Consider the following 24,325-nt stretch of genomic DNA (forward strand, 5'->3'; position numbering starts at 1 on the left):
TTGAATCACAATTTTTTGTTGAATTATCGATTGAAACTTACCGTTGGAGTATACAATTTGCAATTCGTTTTGAAGAGGAGCCAGCCCGTGATCGTTCCGATGAAATAAGGTCCGACCCTGAGCCATGGCTTGTCGTATAGCTCGTCAAAGAGGGCAAAAGGTTCTTGGATCCTTGAAAAAAAACGTTTCGTTCATCGCAATCCACGATCATGATTATTGAGTCGTTGGTAAACGATAATTTTGTTTTTCCCATTCTCAATATCGTTGGTTTCTTCGATCGATGTGCATACCTGGCGATGTAGTCGTTGCTGTAAGCCACCGTAAAGGTCGTGAACCAAGAAGAAACGATTATGAGTGCAACTGCAGCTACGACGGCCTTGAAATACTTGACCGAGAGCAGCAGAAGAAGTATACCGAGTACGTAGAATTGTGTGTCGTTCGCCATGTACCAGCTCCATAGCATGCACTGTTGAGAAAGTTGATGGACGAAAGTTGGTTAAGACTTTTTCATCGAGATTCGTGTCGATAGTATCGATCAACCAGTTTTGGAAATCTGGGATTTACTCTGTTCGTAGAAGAGAATAGTTTGATGAGAGAAAAGTGACGCCCGAGACTGCGGTTCAGTTTCCAGTTCTAACGAATTATTTTTAACAGTTTTTGAACAGATTTTTCAATCAACGAATTTGACGTTTCAAATGAATGTTTTTCTGCAACTCATTTTCTTCGATATCTCAAATTTTCTGGAAGAATTGACAGTTTTTTTAAAGTTTCAATGTTCCTAGGAACTTAATAATTGTCCACGTGGGATGAGGACATTTTTTATGGTCACATTTTTTATAGAATTTCCGGACAAAAGTATTTGGAATCTCGGTCAATGTTTATTGCATAATTTTTATTGCTCGGATCTTTCGCTCATTCGTACAATATTGTCGATGAAAAATTTGAATGAATATTGGAATTGTTGAAATATTTTGAACTTTTAATAAGTTTGAAACTTTCTCGATAATTTATCGGGCAATGCGGACGTTTTTGCTCCGGCCTGGCAATATGTTACGAGCCATTAGAATATCGTGCATTTTTTTCCATCGGACCGAAAAGTTGCTTGTATATTGATGAGTAAAATATGAGAGGGTCGAAAGAAACCCAAGAATTGGAAATCAATTCCCGCATGTATAAGTTATCGTTTTGAGGCACGCTGTGCATCCTCGGAATGTCAAATTCACTGACGCTTTGGACCATCGCCGATTCTCAACATTCTACACCCTCGAGGATTTGCGAATTCCTTCTTTCAGACTCTTGTTTTCAGGGACGCGCATCCTCAATGATTTTCGTCTTTTTTACCCCTAAAAATCTCGAATTTATTATCGCCCTTGGAGCTCGGTTTTACGGTGCTCATTCGCGTCACGTCTGACGATAAGGCACGTCAGGGCTTCTGATAAAAACACAAAAATTCGCGTGTCTTTTTTCCTTTATTTCTCTTTTTTCTCCCTTGAAAAACGTAAAACTTTTTTTTCTTCTTCTCATAACCTTTGAATATTCGTTACATAAATTTTGGAACATCGTCACAGGAAGACAACATCGAAGCAGGCGATTTTCAAATTCCTCCAAAGCTCAGAGCTCTTCGAAACGTCAAGAAAGCTGAAATCAATAAAAAAATTATGCCCTCTCCATCGATCGAGCTGCTCAGGATTCTTCCCATTCAGTTTTTCATGCAATGCACTTCTCCGATTGTTGTTTCGAAGACTTTTCTCTCTGAGCCATTCGTCTCTCACTCTCCCTAGAGATTTCACGCTGCACGTAGAGCTCAGCTCACTCGTTTGCTAAAAGTTTTCATGTCAGGCACGAAGAAATCGTTCGTATCAGTATATACAAATATTTATCGACGCGCAGGATGTACGAGTGTACAAAGATCAGTATTCAAGAACGGTTCTTCGGAAGGAAAGCTCTCTGGTCATTCGTGCACGACGAGACCTTGCAGACCACCTGAGAAGTATTCTAACGTACTGAATAATTGAAAATTAGTGGGAGTATTCAAGTAAACATGGAAAGTAACGAATCGCTCTGAAAAGACGTGAAAAATCGAATAATCAGGAAGGCTTTGAAGCCACGAAGAAAAGTTTTGTCGGAGAAAGCAATGAATTTGAAAGAAGAGAAAAAATATTCGAGTTAGAAACAAAGTAAAAGAATTTCGGAAAAACTGAACGAAAAAGGTGAATTTTGAAAAAGTGAAAGTTGCTTACCATTTCGGTGCGTGGATAAAGAGAGTTGAGATAGAGAGCATTTCGCCACCAGAATTTTTCGCACGTTAGATGATCGATTATAGCCGGTGAAAAAACGGTCCTCGCATGAGCCTGTTTTATCGCAATTTCGTTCATACCAAGCACGAATAGATAAGCTGGCGTCAGTCTTTTCGGCGCACGAGAATCCCGCAGCCAGGGACAAGGGATGACGGAGGCGTAAAAAAAAAAGAAAAAGGAAACTGTACTCAGAAACGCTGTAAATATTTACGCGCATCGCCCATCCTCGGGCTTTTCTCTTCTCATTTTTTTTGTCAGGCAATTTTCTTCATGAAAAACAGATTCACTTTGCAAAACTTTATCACTTTCGTGACATAGTCTCGCGAGGAACTCACTGTCGACCCTCATTATCCAATATGCTCAGTTTGCCTTGAGCGAACACCAAATATAATGGGCAAAAGGTTCTGCAAAATAGGAATGAGTCACTCGAGAGAAGCTCCTCCTCACCCTCCTGCGAGCCAATCGACTATTTTTTGGAGCATTTTTAGTGCCCAAAGGACATGCAACGTTTTCCTGCACGTTTTTTTTATTGGCTTATTCTTCAGTAATGTCAGGAGGGTAAAAAATGTTGTTGGGCGTTTACTCTAGACTAGAAAAACTTGTCGATCCTATTCATTGAAGCTAGGAACCAAAAATCTTCTCAATCAAAAACGAGAAAAAATGGTGTCAAATTTTTTCGAATTTACACTTTTTTCATCAATATTTTTGTTGCATTCGAATGATCACTCACCTCACAAACCTGTAGAGTATCATTATCAAAAATTTCGTTGAACTCGACTTGAAGAAATTGGATTTGTCAGTTTGCAGGGCGCCGAGGGAACGGTAGAAAAGAATCGTGACGAGCAGGCCGCTGTAACATGAAGATAAGCAAAAAATTTAAACAGCATTCGGTCCCCCAAAAATTCGTACTCCGCTGAAACGATTTACTCGCAGATTGTCGTAATTTATAAATATATCCAAATTTATGTTGTTTTGATCACGTTAATTTCGTTTCAGTTCCACAAATGTTCAGGTTAATCGCAGAACGTTTGTAATGAACGAAACATTTTTTCGTCCCACTCGAATTTATGATCGGACTCCTTGCCGAAACCATATTGCATTTCGATTTAATCCCTTTCGGATAAACCGGCTGTGCAAATCGAGCGAAATTCTCACCAACATTGCGTAAGAGGAATAAAAAGAGGTAAATCGTTTTGTAATGAAAGCTCCAATTAAAAATGTAACTCTCACCTGATGAAGAAAAACGTATCAACGGAAAAAGTTGCATTGCTGATTGTCTGGAACATGAAGTTCCTCTCGGTAACAGTTCGCAGGGTCTTATTTTCTGGGATAGAAAGAGAAAGGCGTGAGCATGTTGTTCAACCGATAAACCAAACCGCATAATATATTCGCGCGTGGTAACATACAGAGTGTCCGTACGGTCGGACTCCGAGCCGCGTCAGCAGAATCCCCAAGAGATTCGACTCGTTCGTTTCGTTATTTCGGACTCGTTCGACCAAATTTTTCAAATTTCCAAATTTTTGAACCTCTTACAAATTTTCATTTCAATTCATTACTTTTAGATTGAACTTCCAAGGGGAGATCAATTTCTCGATAAAACCCAACATCGCATCGCCCCAAATGCTTGAGCAATAATTTTTGTAAATTTCGAAAATTGTACAACGATACGAGCAAGATGAAAAAGTCGCTGCCAAAAACCGCACGCCGACGTTCCGGACATCCCGTACATGGGCAATGCACAGTCGGTATGTATCGGTGAAAGTTTTCTTTACTCAATTGGCTCGGGAAAGATGCGCCGTTGCGACGAGGTGGAAAACTTTAAGTGGCGAGGACACGCGGATGGCTCTGGGCATATCCGACCTTTCACAGACTCACTTTCCGAGATTATATACACATTCTCTCTTCCGCTAATTATTTACCTTTTCTTTTTCTCTCTCTTTGCACGACGGACGTGGTTACGGGATACAAAATACCGCAATAATTATATATATCCCGCTCGATTATCTGTTCGCTCGTATACATCGCGAGCGAATTTAAACAAAAGCAATTTCCCACTTTTTTTTTGTGTAAAATTGAAATAATCTTCCAGGCGAAGAAATTCTTGGGAGTTCGTTGAGTATTTTCCCACAGAATTTCTTCCGATTTTTAATCGGCGTTGAAAGCACGTTGACAAGGGAGTTTCCACGAGTTTTTTGCTCCTACGAATTACCTGCGATGCTGAACACTTCCAGATAAGTGTGAACCATGACGACCCAGCCCAAGGACAAAACTCGGAGTCCGTGGAGGCAGGTCAAACTGTCTTTGGCCGCGACTTCGGTGCTCAATATTTTATTCCCGTTTGAGATTGGATTGAAGCACATGAAGCACTTGTACAAAAAACCTGCGAAAATTTACAGACAGCTTGATTCGAAGAAGCTCCTCCACTCGGGGCGTGCTCTAAAAGTCCAACAAAAACGGGGGAGCGCACTGACCTCGTTCACGTCTTTTGAACTTGATGGTTGAATCCTCTTTGCCATTATCCGGGACGCATTTGTCCATTTTGTCAATGAGTTCCTTCCCGTTGTCCTGGATCATGGATATTCGCCGTTCCTCGGGGATGTTTTTGTCCGCGTACGTGCTTATCCTCTCGTTATTATTCGAGGCCCCGTTCGAAGTCGACTCGACATCTTTCTCGTCACCGTGGCTCCTGTACTCGCAAATTGCGGCGCAGAGCATCAGAAATACGATTGCACCACCGACGGACCTGAAAGAGACAAACGGATCGAAATATTTGGTTCCCACGAGAAGACGCAGAAAAAGGAGTTTTTTTGACTCCAATTTTCGGGCTCGATTTCGTTGCAGTTCATTGTAAACGTCAACATTTTATTTTCATCGATCGACACGCTCGATGTAAGGACTTTCGAAAAGTAGGACTCGGCACAGCTCCATTCAAAGGCTCCCTGCATGCGAGGGCAAAGTTGAAAAAACGTCAGCTCATAAATAACGAGATATGATAACGAGATTCTGGCCGCATGCCAAAATCAATGTTATCCAGAAAGACATAAAAGCCTATGATCGGAGGAGAGGAGAGACAGGAAGCGGCGGCAGAAACAGGTCAGCAGTTTCGCGAGTATAATTGGCCCAATTACAATAAACCTTTCTCGCGCGCGGAGTTTCGAGCGCATCTGTTCTCCTCGCAATAGGAGTCGCAATTAAATGCATATTTTTAATAACTCTGTACACTTTTCGTGTCGCATACAGTCGCACGAGAGAATCTCATCTTTATTTTTATCTCAGACGATGGACGAGAATCCAATTTCCATGTCTTTTGGGTCGGTGAAAGCTTTCGTTAGGAGAAGAATGAACGTGGTTCAAATGGAGTTTATTGCGATGCGAGAACGCTTGTTTCGTTCGAAGAGACCGAATAATTTTTCTCCGCGAAACGCAAAAATATTGAGTTGAGCCATTTTTTCCTACCCACTTTGCGAAATTCCCTATTTTCCCTGTGCGAGTCCGCGGAATTTGTCCTACCACGTTCTATCGAGTTTGCACAATACTCCCACGAAATTATTCAAAAAATAACGACGCCAGAAATAATCCCCGAACTTTCATATTTTCCAGTAAATGAAAGTAATTTTGAAATGAATTTTTGTCAGTCCAGTGAAAATGATGGTCTGATTAGAAAATAATGAACAATTTTTCGTTCCAGTGAGGAAAATTATTTTATTTTATTTTTTTTCAAAACGTTTTTCAATAAAACAAACAAGTCCGTGGGAAACGGATGATGAATTTACGAGCTCCGTCGAACGTCTTACGCGCATAAAGTGTTGCTTGTTCTATTCCATCGTGTCCTGACGTTGTCGCACTTTTCTGTTACGACCACTTTGATAAATGGTTATACAGAGCCGCGGGCTTCGTTGCATCCACCCTTTTGTAGCGGGAGCTTCTGGCTCTCCCTCCGTTTCCGTTCTCGTTGTTAGCGGAGCTTTTGTCAAGAATTTCTCGCGCAGCTTATCAGTACGTTTTAGTGAATGTGACTTCCGGGCGAAACTTTTATGATCTCGGTCAACGTAATTTCGATACTCGCTCCATTCCCGCTCTTCATACATCCGCGTTTTTTATATGTCGAATAAACGTCTCGAGTGGACCCAACCCTCGAGCTTTTATGAAGAACGTTTTCCACGTGTGTGCGCCAATATCCAATAACCGCATCGAGCAATCCTCTTTCTTTTTCATTCCCTCGTTTTCGTTTTTCATAGTAGACTATGAAAAAATTCCAAGATTCGAAAATTTTGAAATTTTTCGAAAATTGCAAAAATCGAAAGAATAACCTTCCACGATGGGTTCGAAACATATTTCATGCGATTCTGAGTCGAATGAGACAAAAGTGTAATGACCGAAAAAAAAAAATTTCAAAGGCAATAGACTATGGAAATTGCCTAGATTCGAAAATTTTGAAATTTTTCGAAAATTGCAAAAATCGAAAGAATAACCTTCCACGATGGGTTCGAAACATATTTCATGCGATTCTGAGTGGAATGAGACAAAAGTGTAATGACCAAAAAAAAAAAAATTTCAAAGGCAATAGACTATGGAAATTGCCTAGATTCGAAAATTTTGAAATTTTTCGAAAATTGCAAAAATCGAAAGAATAACCTTCCACGATGGGTTCGAAACATATTTCATGCGATTCTGAATCGAATGAGACAAAAGTGTAATGACCGAAAAAAAAAATTTCAAAGGCAATAGACTATGGAAATTGCCTAGATTCGAAAATTTTGAAATTTTTCGAAAATTGCAAAAATCGAAAAAATAACCTTCCACGATGGGTTCGAAACATATTTCATGCGATTCTGAGTCGAATGAGACAAAAGTGTAATGACCGAAAAAAAAAAATTTCAAAGGCAATAGACTATGGAAATTGCCTAGATTCGGAAATTTCGAAATTTTTCGGAAATGGAGAAAATCGAAAAAATGACCTCCCACGATGGATTCGAAACATGTTTCATGCGATTTTGAATTGAATGAGACAAAAGTGTGATGACCGAAAAAAAAAATTTTCAAAGGCAATAGACTATGGAAATTGCCTAGATTCGAAAATTTTGAAATTTTTCGGAAATGGCGAAAATCGAAAAAATGACCTCCCACGATGGATTCGAAACATATTTCATGCGATTCTGAGTCGAATGAGACAAAAGTGTAATGACCCAAAAAAAAAAAATTTCAAAGGCAATAGACTATGGAAATTGCCTAGATTCGAAAATTTTGAAATTTTTCGGAAATTGCAAAAATCGAAAAACTAACCTTCCACGATGGATTCGAAACATATTTCATGCGATTCTGAATCGAATGAGACAAAAGTGTAATGACCGAAAAAAAAAATTTTCAAAGGCAATAGACTATGAAAATTGCCTAGATTCGAAAATTTCGAAATTTTTCGGAAATGGCGAAAATCGAAAAAATGACCTCCCACGATGGATTCGAAACATGTTTCATGCGATTTTGAATCGAATGAGACAAAAGTGTGATGACCGAAAAAAAAAAAATTTTTCAAAGGCAATAGACTATGGAAATTACCTAGATTCGAAAATTTCGAAATTTTTCGGAAATGGCGAAAATCGAAAAAATGACCTCCCACGATGGATTCGAAACATGTTTCATGCGATTTTGAATCGAATGAGACAAAAGTGTAATGACCAAAAAAAAATTTCAAAGGCAATAGACTATGGAAATTGCTTAGATTCGAAAATTTTGAAATTTTTCGAAAATTGCAAAAATCGAAAAAATAACCTTCCACGATGGGTTCGAAACATATTTCATGCGATTCTGAGTCGAATGAGACAAAAGTGTGATGACCGAAAAAAAAAAATTTCAAAGGCAATAGACTATGGAAATTGCCTAGATTCGAAAATTTTGAAATTTTTCGAAAATTGCAAAAATCGAAAAAATGACCTACCACGATGGGTTCGAAACATGTTTCATGTGATTCTGAGTCCCTTTCCCTCTCAATCTCTTATAAGACTTTTTCAATATTCTTACTTGTCTCAACGTCTCGTCGAATGTTTTTCGTTGAATCAATCGTTCAAATTGCTTCAGTGAAGATCGACCCTTAATTTCCAAAAATTAGCAACGCTCCAGTAATTTCGATCGTCCGAGGCTCGTCGGAAGCGAGTTTTTATTCCGAATTTTCTCGATTTTTGCCAAAATTCATAAAATAAGTCCCTGGAGCTTGAACTTCGTCGTATTCTAAGATGGAGATTTTCAGAACTCCGTAAAGCTTGTCACGTAAGAAGCATAAAAGTGATGAATTTTCTGGGCAAGCAGAAGGCAGTTGACATTCAAAATGAATTTTCATCATCCGTGATTTTGACTTGTTTGGAATTCAAAATGAGTTTTATACAGGATATAGCTAATCCTCTTCGTATATAAAGATGGTATTTGGGAGTCAGGAAGCTTTCGTAGAAGTACGGAGAGTATTTGGACTGCGGAGTTTGCCGAGTCGTGACATCATCCAGGCTCGAGAGCTCAGTCTAAGCCAGCAAGGAGTCGGACGAATTTCCCAACTTACGAAATGGACGATAACTTTTCATTTAAATCGGTAGGGAAACTGGCGCAAGCGTATATTAGACTCGCTGCTCGGACTATATGCAGGAACAGATAATTTACGTTTGGAGTAAAAGCACGTTATAAGAGAATAAAAAGTGGCTAAAGAAGCCATTGAAAAACGAAGATAGTATCCGGAGAAAAACGAGGATAAACAATATTGAGTTTACAAATAAAAGGGTGAAAAAGCAGAGAGCATAAATCATCGGTTGCCCAAATAACCTCGGGCCAAAGAGCCTTGTTTATATAACCAGAAATTCATCCTCGTTGATAGGAGCGAGAGAAAAAATATGAAAAATTGACACAAAAAATTTGCCTGGTGCGTACGGAACCGAGTTTCTCGGGTACACAGAAAAAGCGTAGAGGAAAGAGCGACGCAAGATGTGCGATGACCAGGTTCTAGGTTTATTGCTTAACGAGAGGATATCAGAGTGCTCTTTCGTCCCCATTCCCCTGTACGTAATTTTGCGAAATCGAGTTTTACAAATCGCTCATAATCCGTCATTTCGTGGCTTTCTAAAAGGACGCGATATCCACAAAGCCTAAACGCAATCATCGTAATTCACGTTATTCTCGTGTCCTCGCGCCATTAGCGACAAACTAGACAAAGTTTTATCTTCATAATTAACCAGGAGGAATATCGTACGAAAAAGTGAGGAGTGAAACACACTCGGAGCTCGAGTTTTGTAACGCGCCGGCTTCTCATTCGCTTCAGCCCATAAATTACTTCGTACTTGACACCTTTCATATTTAAAATATTACGAAAGAGAACGTTTTTTCGTGATGAAAATGTGTTGGAGTTCAGAATCGAATCCATCAAATCGCCATCGGTTGCTCATGGAAAAATCTTCGTTTTCCGATTCATCGAAATAATGATGGAAAACTTGAAACCGTCATCGACTTTACCGACGAATGAATATACGTGCCGACGTTTTTATCCGAATAAAAAATTCGAAGGTAAAAAAATTAATGCTGGTTATTATGCACGAAAAAAATGGTATATTTATACAGATTCGTGTTAAGCAGGGCGCCACGACCCCGCGGAAATCAGGGCGTTGTAGATAGTAACTCGCCTTGAAGTTCCTATTCCTATGTTTATCGGGCGCACGACACGAGAGAGGCTCTGCAATCTCGCGACATTGCGCACGCTGTGCTTTAATTGCACCGGTTCCCTGTACCGCACGAGCGGCGAGTGTCGTTACGAGAGCAAGGACTCTGTCTAGTGTTCAGATCCTCAAACATCCTGTGTACGCACAAGGACGTCTGTGTGTGCTTGAGATCCCAAAACTTGTAAACGTTCATCAAGAATTTTAGGAATTAAGCAAACTCGATTGCAACATTCGATCGAACCTTTTAAGATTTTTCGTAAATTTCGTTTCAATTATTTTCACTTCTGCGTTACAAGGAAGTAAAATCTTTACGAGCGAGTACGTTCTGCAAGGCCATATAAATATTCAGTGAAGTGCCATTTTTTTGGCTTTTTATAAAGAAAAAAATGAAAACTGAAAATCAGAGTGACGTTTCGATCATGGAGGGTGTAATGGACGATAAAAATTTCTTCCTTCCTACGAGGCTAAACAAGTTTTGCAATCCAATTTATAAGGAATTTCGAAATTAGATAAAAAATTGGAGAAATTTATGACAAATTAAGCATTCGCGAGACTGAATTTACGTCGAATGGCTCCAAGACTTTCACGCTCGTTCATATTCACATGCGTGGATATAATCGAGTAATTGAATCGCGTACTTTATCGTATGATCAATTACGAATTTCCCAACGATTCGAACGTGCCAATGATTGACACATTCGACCCAATCGACTTCGGCAGGATCGATTCTTTTTTTTTATCTCGCGTGAGATCGCGGAGTGTAATTTTAGCCGCGAACTTTCCGAGTGTCTCAACACGTGGCTAATTCATGAAACATTTGTCGTTACGCAAAGATTCAAATCGCAGGATTACTTGTGCGTGTATGTACGATCCGGCATGATTCATTTTCACTTGTTATCTACGACGTGCAACGACCGACGTTGTGTCACGTTGACAGGGAAAGGTCAATACGTCAGGATCGATTGAACCGATTTTTTTCTTTTTTTCTCCATTTTTTTTGCGATGAGTGCATTCGGGCGTTCAGATTCGCTGTGCTCGTTCATCGAGAATAAAACTGTAATCGCGGGATCAATTTCACTCCCTTCTCTCGCCCAGATAGCAAAATTGGTCCCAGGATCATCCTAAAATTATCCAATTCTTATCCCAGCAAGCTAAGACGTCTCACAGATAAATATAGGTGCTCTTGATAGGATTGTGCTTCTCGCGAGTCCATTTTAGGACGGCCAGATGATATCCCGTTGAAACAGGACATAGATAAGCGAATTACACTCTCTTATGGACATCCCATGGATAGATACATAAGATATTCACCGACAATACTTCCTGCAAGATTAGTTTTGGACGACCTTAAGACATCCCGTCAAAACCTTCCGTAGATTAAAAAACGATGCTCACTAAAAGATCTCCCATAGACAATCATTGGAGATATACATGGACCGTGCTTCCTATAAAGTTAATTTGGGATGACCTGACGACATCCCGTCAAAACCTTCCGTAGATTAAAAAACTATGCTCACTAAAAGATCTCCCAAAGACAATCATAGGACATATGTATAGACGATGCTTCCCGCAAAGTCAATTTGGGACGACCTGACGATATCCCGTCAAAACCTTGCGTAGATTATCAAACTGCGCTCTCTATAGTACGTCTGAAAGACAAACAGAAATTATATACATGAGTTATGCTCAACTAAAATCATTTTTGGATGACCTGAGAATATTCCGTCAAAACCTTACATAGATTAGCGAATTACATAGATGCTCTCTAAAAGACCTCCCAAAATCAATCATAAGATATGCGGGGATTATACTTCATCAACATCAGTTCCGAATAACCCAACGATATCTCGTCAAAACGTTGTATAGATTAGGGTGCTTTCTGTATCTGGAAGACGATTACGGAAAGTATGCGTGTATACTCCAATGCGATCTCTTGGATTTATGGCCTGATTTTATTATTAAATCCCGCTTTTCCTGCTAATTAATATTTTTAACCTATCAGCGATCACGCTGGATTCAACTTTATCTCATGCTTTCATTAAAACAGTATATATACTCGAAAGCTTTTGAAAGCATTAGAATTTTCGATTTTTTTCATGATTCCCGAATTTATTTTTTTGCAGTTTTTTTTACAGCATCGACGAGTTCATCGTACTTAATAATGAATTTCTACGAAGAATTTGTTATTACGCGACCAGTATTCGGTGGGTTAATATATAGCACTACCGCTGAATCCCATATTATATTTTGTTATCCCAAGTCCCAATAAGATAACACGTCACATAGACGTCTATGAGAGCTCTAAGGAAATGTGTGTAATTGAAGGTACGCGAGTGCGCCTTAGTGAGCCGTGACATAGTGACCGTTACCAAGGGCCTGTTATACGTGTTGTTTATTAGCAACACGTAAGGTTCTCATGTATGTTTGTAAAAATTGTGCGGCGAGACTTTCACAGACCATTTTGCAAAGGTAAGTTAGTTTAAATCATCATTTATTACTATTTGACAACATAAAAAAGTTCAACGCAATTTTTTCTATGGTTTGGTAATTTGAAAGAAAATGTTTTGAAAAAAATACAACAAAATTTAGTTCGTTTTTCTCCTCGATGAGATTTATTTTTTACTTTCGTAAGATGGAAAAAAATCCGGTCATTTCTTAGTAATTCATTGGATTGTACAAAAAACATTTTTTTATCGAGAATGTTTAAACTATACTTTCTTTAAAAGACGAAGCAAATAAAAAGCACGCGTAAGGGAATATACACGAAAAAATATTTTTGGACTGGAGCATTTTCATTCAATGGGATTTGGTTCGATGATGAAAGTTTTTTCTACATATGTTTATTGATATTTCAGGTGATACAAAAAAAACGATTTTGGGGAACCCTGTGAAAACTTCAACAGGGATTGAGCCAATTACGAAAGCGGTTTTGGGTGCCAGAAAATTTTGGCTCGGCAACGAGAATATTCACGTACTGACGATCAACGAAGATCACTCGTTACGCGTGGAGCTCAAAGACTTCGAAGGAATCAAGGGGTATGAACCATCAGTTTTTTAAAACATAAATCTCTACATTTTTTTGCACTTTAGTAACTTTAAGCACAGAATTTGGTTATTTTCGAATTCGAATATTCACTGCTGGTTCTAAAAATGTGAAAGCTTCGTTTTAGAATTGAAATGATTAATGGAAATCCCACAGATTCGGTTATTCTGACACAAAACACCAAAGTGTGTATATTTTTTTTTTTCTCGTAGATGGAAGGGCGTAAAAGAAAACGTGAAACAGAAATTTGTGAAAGACAACGTCGCAGACGGATTAACCAAATTATATGCAACTGGGAATGTGAATCTTCTTATGAAGTACCAGAAATTCAATGCCCACAGTACTCTATTTCTGACTCAACACCAAATTCTCAAAATAATGACATAATCTGTCATAATAATACGTGTGATTTTTCAACTCCGTCGGTCGAAAACCATGCTTCTGTTCTACCATTAGATCGCTCTTACCAAACTAATTTTTATCCAGATAGAAATGAGAACATTGATAATAATATCCCTGCAAGTCCAATTATAGAAGTTTCTTCTGTAAAAAGCGTGAACGAAAAATGTGAAGACGTGGATTTTTTTACTGCCAAATTGAGAAAGTGGGCTGTTGAAGAAAGAATTTCGCATATGAGCTTGAAGAAATTGCTACTTTTATTACGATCCATCCCCAGTTTATCTACCGAATTGCCTTGTGATCCTCGAACACTTTTGAAAACTATGCGGCGGACCGCAATTCGAGAAGTATTTCCTGGTCACTATTATCATTTCGGTCTTGCCACAAGTATACGTGATGTTTGTCATAGAATGAAAAACTTTAATCTTGAAGAAATTGCTCTTGCTATAAATATTGACGGAGTCCCGTTGTTTGATTCTTCAACGGCCTCGCTGTGGCCAATTTTGGGGAACATTATACCTTATAAAGAAGTATTCATGATTGGAGTATATTATGGACAAAAAAAACCTGAGGACCCGAATGAATTTTTAAGTCAATTTGTCGAAGAAGCCGTTGAAATTTATGAAAATGGTATTATGATAAGGGAAAAACTGTACAAATTTTCCATCAAATTAATTGTTTGCGACGCTCCAGCAAAATCTTTCGTTTTGGGTGTCAAAGGCTGTACTGGATTCCACAGCTGTACAAAATGTGTAACGAAAGGGAAAACATTGAAATATCGCAGGTGTTTTCCCAAATTAAATGCTACGAGACGTACCGATGCAACATTTTTGGAGTATCGCGATAAGAAATATCATGAGTGCAAAACATGTTTAGACAATATTCCAGGAGTGGGGCTGGTATCAAGTGTCACTCTTGATTACATGCATCTGATACTGTTGGGTGTTGTAAAAAGATTGTTGCTCCTATGGCTTCATGGCGATAACTCTTATAGACTTGGCCGCTTACAGATTAAAAAAATCTCAAAACTGCTCAAAAATATAAGGCTCTACATTCCAAATGATTTCGGTCGAAAACCCCAAAGTTTGGAGTTCGTTAAATTGTGGAAAGCTATTGAATTTAGGCAATTTCTTCTCTATACGGGGCCAATCGTTTTACGAAAGGTTTTGTCAGATGGAATGTATAATCACTTTATGACCCTCCACGTTCTGATAAGAATATTATGCGAAGTAGAACAGCATCAGGATAAACTCGATTACGCTGAGAATCTTGCAAAACACTTTATCCGATCGTTCGGAGAAATATATGGTGTCCATCTCATAACGCACAATGTACACGGTATTATCCATTTGGTGGAAGATGCGAGAATACATGGATCAATTGAAAAATTTAGTGCGTTCAAGTTCGAAAATTTTATGCAAACATTGAAAAAAATGGTACGAAAACCTGATAAACCCCTGCAACAAATAGCCCGGCGCTACGGAGAAATTCAAACGGCTAAAACTACCTGTTCAGATAACAATGAGATCTCTGATGATTTGAATTTAATTGCAAGTTCTTCTCATAATGAAGGACCTCTCCCTGAGAGTTGCTGCAACCCTCAGTATAAAATAATAAGATCGTCAAAATTTACTATCAGGGCTGGTGGGCAAGCCGATAGTTGCTGTATTCTTAAAAATGGTGACATATTTACGGTTTCCAATATAGCAACTTGTCGAGACACCCAGGAATTAATGATCATCGGTCGAAAACTCGCATTCGAAGATAATTTTTTTAATATTCCCTGCCCATCATTGGCTCTAGGAATATATAAAATGAAAAACATTAGCAATCAACAATTATCTTTACACCCGCTTAGTGATATTATTAACAAATGTGTAAAGCTCCCATACAAATCATCATTTGTTATCTTTCCTTTTCTACATACCAATAACCACTGAATTTGAGAAAAAAGTTTCTAATATTCAGAGAGAACGATGGATAAGAATAAGAAGTAGTCACTTGTGTCTATGATATGAAAAAAGTGCGCATCTGTATATCCACGGGTCATTTCGATTCTATTATATTATTTGGTTAGTTTGTTTTGATAATCATCGGTTGTGTTATTCAATATAATTTTTTTCATAATTCATGTATTGAGTTATATAATTTATTTAGCTTTTGGTGAGATATGGACGCTGGACGATACGTCGTGATAGAATTCCATGACGGCGTCACTCTTGCTCCCGAAAAATGGTTAACTCCTAGAAAAAATCATTGTTATTGGCCTCCCTACAAAAGCAACTCGAGGACGACAAAAGCAGTCGAAAATCAAGAGAATGTTGCTGAAAATTGGACCCTGCACGATATTAAGCAAATATTAACATCGACAAGTACTTTCATTAACATTTTCATTTGCTTTAAACGAAAGTTTTTATACAAACGGTGAAATCTAACTTTAATCAATCAATTATTTTTTAGAAACTTATAAGCGTGGACAAGCGAAGTGTGTGGAAGCGTTACAAATGTCCGATATCAATACCGATACAGATGTCGAAAAGATTACAACACAAAAAGGACAAAAACCACAATCGTCTATTAACATCTCGCCTTTTCCTTCATTCCCCTCCGATGAACAAATACAACCCACGGACCATGATAGCAATACTAATGCTAATGCTCATGACGATATTAACGAAGTATCGGAAAATATGATGGGACCAAGACGTACGGATGCCGTGACAAATAGCACCAAAAGAAAACGAGCTCGTGATGAAAATTTATTTGATGAGCCAATTCGAGAAAAAAGACCTTTGAATTCGATACCTAACAGTAGCTATCGCAGTAAGCGAGTATATTGACGAATGATGTAAACGTAAGTACGAATATGATATCGATTGAAAGTTATTTTTCCGATTGTTATTTTAGATGATAACAGCAACCAAACAATTATGCGAGCATTGGCTAATATGGATTTAAGAATAGAAACTATACTAGCGGAAGTTCGTGATATCGCACGCACGTTGTCAGCGAATACAGCTGATAAAGAAATCGAAAAGACGGAAAGCCCGCTTCTAAAAGATTATCCTGTGGCAACTGAAGCTTTACTAACCAAAGCAGAGCATCGTTTATCGACTGATCCAGATTATCTCAATAATTTAGTAAGGATGAAATATCAATTAGACTTTTGTAAATACTGTCTCATTTCATTTTGCAACTATATTGATATTCTTTTGCAAGAGAATGTTTTAATCCGTTTCTTCACTGCACTGAGGACTTTTCATATAATAACCTTAGGCATATATAAAAAGTCTTTATGATATAAAAATATATAAAAGAAAACCGCAGTGCCAAAATATTTTTAGAGTATGCGAAGATTCGTTTATCGCTCACACATTGTCCGAAAATTTTTTCTATTTACCTTCCTTTCTCTATAACTATTAAAATATTCAATAATCATATCTCAACTCATTCTGTACCAAATAAATTTGCAGATCAAAGACTTGGCTATTTTTGTACAAGCTGACGTCAAAAGTACCGTCTCAAAACTGATGCAGGAAATTATGTCCAACTCTGTTGCTGCCAATTTCAGTTTCCATGGAGCACATAAGAAAAAAGCTTTCGCAAAGTTGAAATTATACAACGTTTTATCGAGTTAGTGAGATCTTATCAACTAATAATGAAAACATAAAAAAAGTTTCTTATTCCTACACAAGAATTTGTTTTCTCTATTTTTCCAGGGTGCACATTTAACAATATGTTTTGCTTCGAATTCTGGCACATGAAGGAGTCCATTTTTTTATCATGAATATTTAAATAGATATACAGAGACTAATTGTACATGATTAAAAGAATTGTGATTATTTATTGACGAAATTCCGTATTAAAATGTGTGCTTGTGACTTCTTCGCATTATTATAATTAAAGAACAATGTTGACAACATCTCAGCGGTTGCCTATTGTTTTTAGATTCTTTGTCAGTTGCTAAATAATTACAATTCTATACCAGAATTAAATTTACATAAGTTTAAAAGTACATATGTTAAATATTCGTCATAGTTCCCATCTGAGTGAGATTTGAAGTGAAATAAATCTCTCATTTTATAGGAGTCGTCCGATTCCGGTTCAAAAACCCGGTTGTAACTAATAAAGACATTAATGACCCCATTAAGTCATGGCTTCGCCATGCTCCCGCCCGCTTGGCACGAGAACACAAGTAAATTTTTGTTAGCTTTTGCTTTATGTTCAATTTTAATCATAGTAGAAGATTCTTAATAATATGGATGGACCTAATGAAACAAACACGAAAACCTATGAATATAGAATTGTCCTCAACGCTTTTTAGAAAAGATGCAGCTTCAAACAACGACGGAGGTCCCCTAGAAATTGACGATGCTGAAGCAGAAACCAATGACAATACTGATTGATAACCGATGTGGTCAACGCAAAAGAAATTTTTAAGATGTTTTGTTTTCATTCACAACAAACAAATTCATGTCTCTGACATTTTTTTTAATAACAAAGTGATATTCTAAAATAGAACCAATTTTATGCCAATTGTTAATGTTCAAACGTAATTCAATACAACGTAAATCGAAAATATATTCTATTTTGTATTTTTCAATAAAATTGTTTTTAATTGTTCTGTGAACACAATAAACTTTTCATATGACATTGGATATCATTTCTGTCTATAAATTGACTCTCTGGTAACAAACTGTACTAATTCGGCCTTTAGGATAAGATTCGTTCGGAATCATACTTCAAATGAAAAATATAGGCTATTCCTATATGTATATCCTGTAACGATCCCATCAGAGTTCCAATCGTATGCTCGAGGAATAATCAACACGACATCTATGAGACGTTATTTGGACATCAATTTCTTATTTACAAAAGCTCTTTTATATGTCTTATGTACATCTTAAGATGTCACATGGACTTTTTTAAGACGTCTCTCAGAGTAGCCTATTCTGGTAAAATAAGCGGACATTGAAGGTCCCATAGGCATCTCATGAGACTGTCCTATTACCGATACAGGATAATGATTGGGACGTTTAAAAGATATACTTTGGATCTACCTTTGCTATCTGGGCGCCTTTCGCACTCGACTCACGAATGTCAGAGATTAAATTCACGCGAGTCACTTTGATCCTCGATTTTCAGAAGAAAAAATAATTCCCATTTACCTGGATTCAATCGACGCTGCATATTTGAGCACAATTCTCGGTGGGATTTTAAACGAAAGAATATTTCGATTTTCCCAAATGTGGCCGCGTTCACCCAAACCCTGTTTTTCTCTTAATTCCTAAAAATCGTGAACTCCATTGGGAAAAAACGTCCTCGCGAAATAGTGACCGCCCTGTGACAAATTTCGTAATTTTTCATGTCGAGACTTGGAAAGATCCTGAAGAAAATATCGGTTACGCGCACTTTCATGAATCATTAAATTTCGTAACTTTCGTATGAATGGAAAGCACCGAGGTTGCTGCAACTTCGTGAAAATTGTCGTCCATAGCCATTGACTGACTTCGCCTCTGATTTTACTCCCCGGAGACACCTCGCCAGGGTGTTCTCAAAGTGACTGTCCGGAGCACCCGGAGGCCCTCGAATTTCGGCGAGACAAGTTCCCCGGCCCTTTTCCTTCAGGCTCGCCTCCCTTCGGTTCGATCGACCCTCGCTCATCGATCGCTGCACCGCATTGACGACCACCAACCAAACAGAAAAATCACTTTGCTCTTCAGGTCGCCTCGGCGGATCGGTTTTCCAGTCACCGGGTATATCGTTCCCGGACAAAATGCAGCATTCAGTTTGGCCAGCTTAGCACCAAACTCTACGATTTTCCGCACCACCGATTTCTACCTATCGTTGTACGGGCGCTGACTCTCTCGCCTGTAATATGCACTCGTCGATCATTGTGCAACGACAGCAGGCTGGAGATTTTGCAACGTTTACTGCGAGAGCCGGAGCGGCCTTCTCTGATTCTTGCCCCATGTACCAGCAGCAGTTCTCGGAGCAATGCACGTTCCATCTATTTCTCTCTAGCATTTCTCCTTCATCGTACGGCGCGGCGGGCTCACGCGAAGATCGTGCGGTTTCTCCAACGCCGCGTCGCAGGCTATAACGCACTTGCACTAGTATATCACTATTAATATTGCGATCCTGATTTTCCCTCACATTATACTGAATTGCAGCTTACATAGTTGTCGGACCATTGAACCTGACTGACTTCACTCGCTTAGTCAATGTCTCAAGCCATGCCGCGAGCTGAAGCTACGCGTGAACTTTGCAACGTTTTCCATACCTGACGCTGCTGCTCTCGTTTTTACACTCCTGTGCGCGTAGAGACTACTCAAAGCTCGAACAATGATCGATCACTGGAGAGTGTTCGATATTAATATCGTTTGTCACTGTCATGATTCTTGGTATCGACACTTTATAGAGTGCTTTTTTAAGGTAGATCGTTCCCGTAGGATCGTATTTTATGGGTGTCTAAATTGGCTCGATTTTTACTTCCTTATTAAGGATATTATCACTCTAAATTAATGTCAGATTTATTAATTCAAAATTGTAAACACATTTTTTCCACTTATTTTTTGGCGAATGAAATTACAAGCCATTAAGAGCATGAATCAGTCGACTAACCTCACTTGAAATTTTCGAAATCGAAATTCTTTGACACAGTATGACCGATTAAAAAAAGGCTCTGTCAGCCTACGCAGGACGATGGCAAAAATCGACTGACAGAGCCTTTTTTTAATCGGTCAAACTGTGTCAAAGAATTTCGATTTCGAAATTTGCAGCTATCTCTCTCGCACTCATTGTTGCGATATACCGACTGATCCATCCTCTTAAGGATTTTTGGTACAGGCTTACAATGTTGCCATGCTAGACCATGCTAATAACATATAAAATTTCAAAATGATCAGAATTTTATAAAATTTGGTGAACATATTCTTTAGTGCCAAATTTGACAATCCAAATTTTTTTAAATTTTTCTTCTGTACAGTTATCGAGTAATTGATCACTAAAATTCACGTGTATAAGCATAGCGTTTCCATGGTATACATTCCGGCCATAAGAAATCTGCTTTAATGCGCGTAATTACTCGATAACTAAGTAGAATAAAATTTTGAAAATGATTGTCTTTTCGCACTTGACGTTGAAAAACATCATCACCAAATTTGATCAATTTCTAATTATTTAGACTTTTGTATCCGTCACTGACTAAACCCAAAGAATGGATGAAGAAAAAAGTGTTATTAAAAAGACAGAAGGCTAGGACAGAAATGGCTCGAGCCAAGAAGAAACAAAATGCTGAAATAAGCAAATGTGAGGTTACGAGTGCTCATTACCAATTTCGTTAAATCTTTAAGGTAGTATATCTTTATTACTAGTAAGACGATCGTCTCGAACTTTTTCCCAGACCTCTATTACATACTTAATTATGATTGTGCACTTTTTCATCAACTTCGTAAGAAGCGTTCATTCGTTAAATGTAAAGATACCTTAAACCCAGAACTCTGCACCAAAGTATCGGTTTTTTGATGCCCTTAAATCTGTAGTTCTACTACAAATGAAAGTATGAAAATTTCGAGTCCTTTTTTGACTCGATTCAATTTACTATTGCGATTAAGAAAATTTGATCATTGATCCATTTTCATGCACCGTTCCACTCTCAAGCTTTTTCCATTTGTTGAGAAGTGACGTGTCTCGCGAGTGGCAAGTTGCACAATTGCAATCGGAAAGAAAGTCTGACCGAAAGTATTACGCGACGATTTATCGGTAGCGCAGTAGAAAATATTTCGTTTTCGCAATAGCCTGCGCTCGCGTTCCATTTTCGTAACGATTTTACATATTCTATTCGTCGAAAGGGGCGTTAAGGTAAAGATATTTGAATGCATGTTTTTCTGACGGATTCCAAATTCCATTTGATCGAATCGAATAAAGCTAATTTACTTGCAAACTTCTTTTATTAAACGGGTCACAAACGCGTGACAAATTGCCGAGTCTGCAAGTGACCAACGGTGAAGGATAGAAAAGCTAGGGAGAGACGAAAATTTTAGTTAGGAACATGTTGGAGCGTGCTCCTGCCCTTGAAGGGAGGCCAACTGAATAAACAAAGTTCGCGACTTTTTCTATACCGTCGTATCAAACTCCAAAATGTTGGAGGCTCGTTTATAGTCATTATAAATATTGTTGAGAGTACCAAGAGCAGCGTTTCGAGGCCGAGAATTTAATAAAAACTAAAGTGACCTGAGAAATTGGAAATTTTTTGAAACGTGACACTTGCTGACGCGTTAGAAGTCGAGGTTTTTTGCGATAAATCAAAATTTTGAAATTTTGATTTTCCACACAGTTGCATGAGTTTGCATCAGTCTTTGGTACTAAACCGAGTGTCTTCGAGGTCAGAGTCGCTGGTTGACTTTTTTTCATAGAAATAAGACGATGATGGAATAAAAAATTGAAAAAAAAATTTTCCGCGAACGAGAAATTGCATTTCCGATTCTTCTTCGAGGTGAAAAGAAATCAGACGGCGTTCAACTCTCGACTGATGTCCCGAGTTTCAAATTCTTGACGTTTGTTCTTGACGCTTTGCAAGTTTCCATCAAAGCTCAGAATGCTCAACGGTTTGGAGTCTTTTATGCAAACGTTAGATTTCCCAAAAGGAGTTTATGCAAATAATTATACAGGAAAATATGAATATTCAAAGTTCTTACTAAAGTGATATTGTTGTTGTAAATTCGGCTGTGTAAATATGAGAGGCAAGGAAAATACGATGACGGGAAAACAGCAGGGGAAGATATCGTGGAGTTTCAGTCACTTTTGTACACGAGCAGCGTACTTAGGTGAGTGTGTTTTTGTGTGTGTAGATCAACGGGGGAGAATAGCGGCGCAAACAAGTTTCGTAAGCCAGGTTGAGACGTACGGAGTACCAAAGGAAAGCTCAGCAGGAAGTGGATCGTACTTTCGTAGCAGTTGTGCAGCTTTCCACCCTCTTTATCCTCGAAGAACCGGAAGTCGTTCTCCTGGCTTCTAGGACACTTTATACGTGTACGCGAGCCCATAGAAATCGACGAGGAAATAAAAAGAGAAAAAACGAAAGAGAGACTGGTCGAGAGTGAAGAGTCACGAAGGAAGATTTCGCGCGACCAACTTTTCGAGCATCCACGAGATTTTTTGCAACTCTCTCGATTTTATCTTCGCCTTCGACGGGAATGTTTTGGGCTTGGACATTTTTTAGGCTTTTTTCGTCACTGGAAAGCGTTTGGGGAAAATGAGCTCGTGAAAAAAGAACGTTGAAGGTCGTTGAAAAACCTTTTTCCGGTCCGAAACACCGGAAGTTTTATTCCAGGCGTCAGAAAAGGGTGCGAAGAACGAAATTTTTTCAAATAAGAATTACGCGAGGACGAAAATCAACATTTTTTTCGATCGGCTTTCACGATTACACCCACGATCGAATCCCCGTGCCTTGATTGTCAATCGACTGAAATTCATGCTTTCGTACACACTTACCCAAGAACGTAGAATTTGGGGTCGAGCCAAGCCGAGTAATCGCTCGATGGCACAGGCTTAACAGTGACTATGTGAATCTTTGGTCCACTGGATCGACTGTGTGTCGAGTTGCCTTCTCGTTCGACCCGATCAGCACTCGCCCTGAGCATCGACGTCAAAGAGATACGATCACAGGTGTCTGGCAAACAGAGTCCGAGGAATATTTGCCTCGTCTACAAATGAATATCAAAAAGATTAAAAAGTCAAATCCAGACACAATGCAATCGATAGTCGATAAATAAACTCTAAAAAAAAAAATTGAAAATTAATAAAGGAAAGTGACAGGGGAAAAAGTGCGAAAACTGAGAAAGTCTACTTGCAACCAATCGAGTTCGAAGTCATTATCAATCGAGTCTGATTTTTGTCATCCCAGAGGTTTTACGAATGCGCAGAGCAATCGCATTAAAAAATCGAGAGTTTTACGTAAAGAATTTTCATCCGAAATAAATTGCGAAATAATTGTCTCGAATCATGAGCCCTGAACTGCGTCCTTGTTTTTTCCTCGAAAATCCTGCAGCTTGTTTTCTTCCACGACGATCATACCATTGGGTCGTGCTTATTCGCAAACGTTTCATTATTCCTGACCAAATAGACGTTCGCGCTCGGTCAGTCGCGATAATTAGCACACGCAATAAAACGCGTAACACCGCGCGGTGTGTTCCTTGCTCGTTATACGCACGCACGAACCTCCGCAAGTCGCAGATTACACTCGAGTCTTCTTATTTCGAAAGTAACGCGTGTAAACAGCATCGCTCGAACGTTCATGAAAAGAGTCAGTTAAAGTTTGCTCATTCAATAAATTTCATTAAAATTTCAATTTATTAAAAGTTTCCAGAAATGAGCTGACTCGATCTTTTCGGTACATAGACAATCGAATCGTTTTCTTCATAATTTTGGAAAAATTAAAATTTTCAATAAGGCCTTATTATACATGTGCAGCAGACGAAAAAACGTGATTTTCTTAAATTTTTTTCGTCAAGAATATAAATGTTTATTGAAAAACTGTCAACGCGACATTCGTTAGTACATATTTTCATGTACTTGTACAATTTTTTTCTTCAAAAAATTTCCCAAAATGGCGCAACTCCAGCTGTATTCCAGTAGCATCTTTTTTTAAGCATCAATTGCGGTGGGCACGATAAGAAAAAACTATTAATTCAATCCATACCAAGTTCATACCAATTATTTATTATCACAATAGCTCGGGCCTGGACGAAGGATTTGCAAAAATTTTGATTTCAACAAAAATGGAGGCAGTTTTAACAAAAAATTCATTTTTTGAGGTGCTACATTTTCGGTTTTTTATTACAATTTTTTTTTTTGAACAAAATATGAAATCCTTCGTCCAGGACCTAGCTATT

General features: G+C 38.4%; 3 protein-coding genes across 8 annotated transcripts in view; 2 read left to right on the top strand and 1 right to left on the bottom strand.

Moving 5' to 3' along the window:
- The window catches only part of LOC122410793 (uncharacterized), a 41,452-nt gene that overhangs the window by 5,887 nt on the left and 11,240 nt on the right, over positions 1-24,325 (top strand). The gene's annotated exons all lie outside the window — the stretch shown is intronic.
- LOC122410790 (nose resistant to fluoxetine protein 6-like) overlaps positions 1-24,325 on the bottom strand; it is a 31,597-nt gene that overhangs the window by 1,447 nt on the left and 5,825 nt on the right. The window contains exons 3-10 of the mRNA XM_043419223.1: positions 22,926-23,137; positions 4,769-5,040; positions 4,507-4,677; positions 3,528-3,621; positions 3,028-3,147; positions 2,241-2,406; positions 291-466; positions 42-171 (exon numbers count right to left, since the gene is read on the bottom strand). Of these exons, the coding sequence (XP_043275158.1) occupies positions 42-171; positions 291-466; positions 2,241-2,406; positions 3,028-3,147; positions 3,528-3,621; positions 4,507-4,677; positions 4,769-5,040; positions 22,926-23,137 (1,341 nt within the window). The remainder of the gene's footprint in view (positions 1-41; positions 172-290; positions 467-2,240; positions 2,407-3,027; positions 3,148-3,527; positions 3,622-4,506; positions 4,678-4,768; positions 5,041-22,925; positions 23,138-24,325) is intronic.
- On the top strand, positions 11,538-18,013 carry LOC122410791 (uncharacterized). Of its 6 annotated transcripts, XM_043419227.1 has the most exons (7): positions 11,559-13,024; positions 15,588-15,802; positions 15,891-16,253; positions 16,338-16,570; positions 16,904-17,063; positions 17,517-17,625; positions 17,755-18,013. In XM_043419227.1, the coding sequence occupies exons 2-7, from the start codon at positions 15,601-15,603 to the stop codon at positions 17,834-17,836; spliced, it is 1,149 nt and encodes a 382-aa protein (XP_043275162.1). In that variant the 5' UTR covers positions 11,559-13,024; positions 15,588-15,600; the 3' UTR covers positions 17,837-18,013. The 6 variants fall into 6 exon arrangements, with proteins under 6 accessions (XP_043275159.1, XP_043275160.1, XP_043275161.1 ...); XM_043419229.1 differs by lacking the exon at positions 17,755-18,013 and having other exon boundaries at positions 11,558-15,802; positions 16,904-17,064; XM_043419228.1 differs by lacking the exon at positions 17,755-18,013 and having other exon boundaries at positions 11,558-15,802; positions 17,150-17,625.

Source organism: Venturia canescens, chromosome 5 (genome assembly GCF_019457755.1).
Source record: "Venturia canescens isolate UGA chromosome 5, ASM1945775v1, whole genome shotgun sequence".
In the NCBI taxonomy this organism is placed as follows: domain Eukaryota; kingdom Metazoa; phylum Arthropoda; class Insecta; order Hymenoptera; family Ichneumonidae; genus Venturia; species Venturia canescens.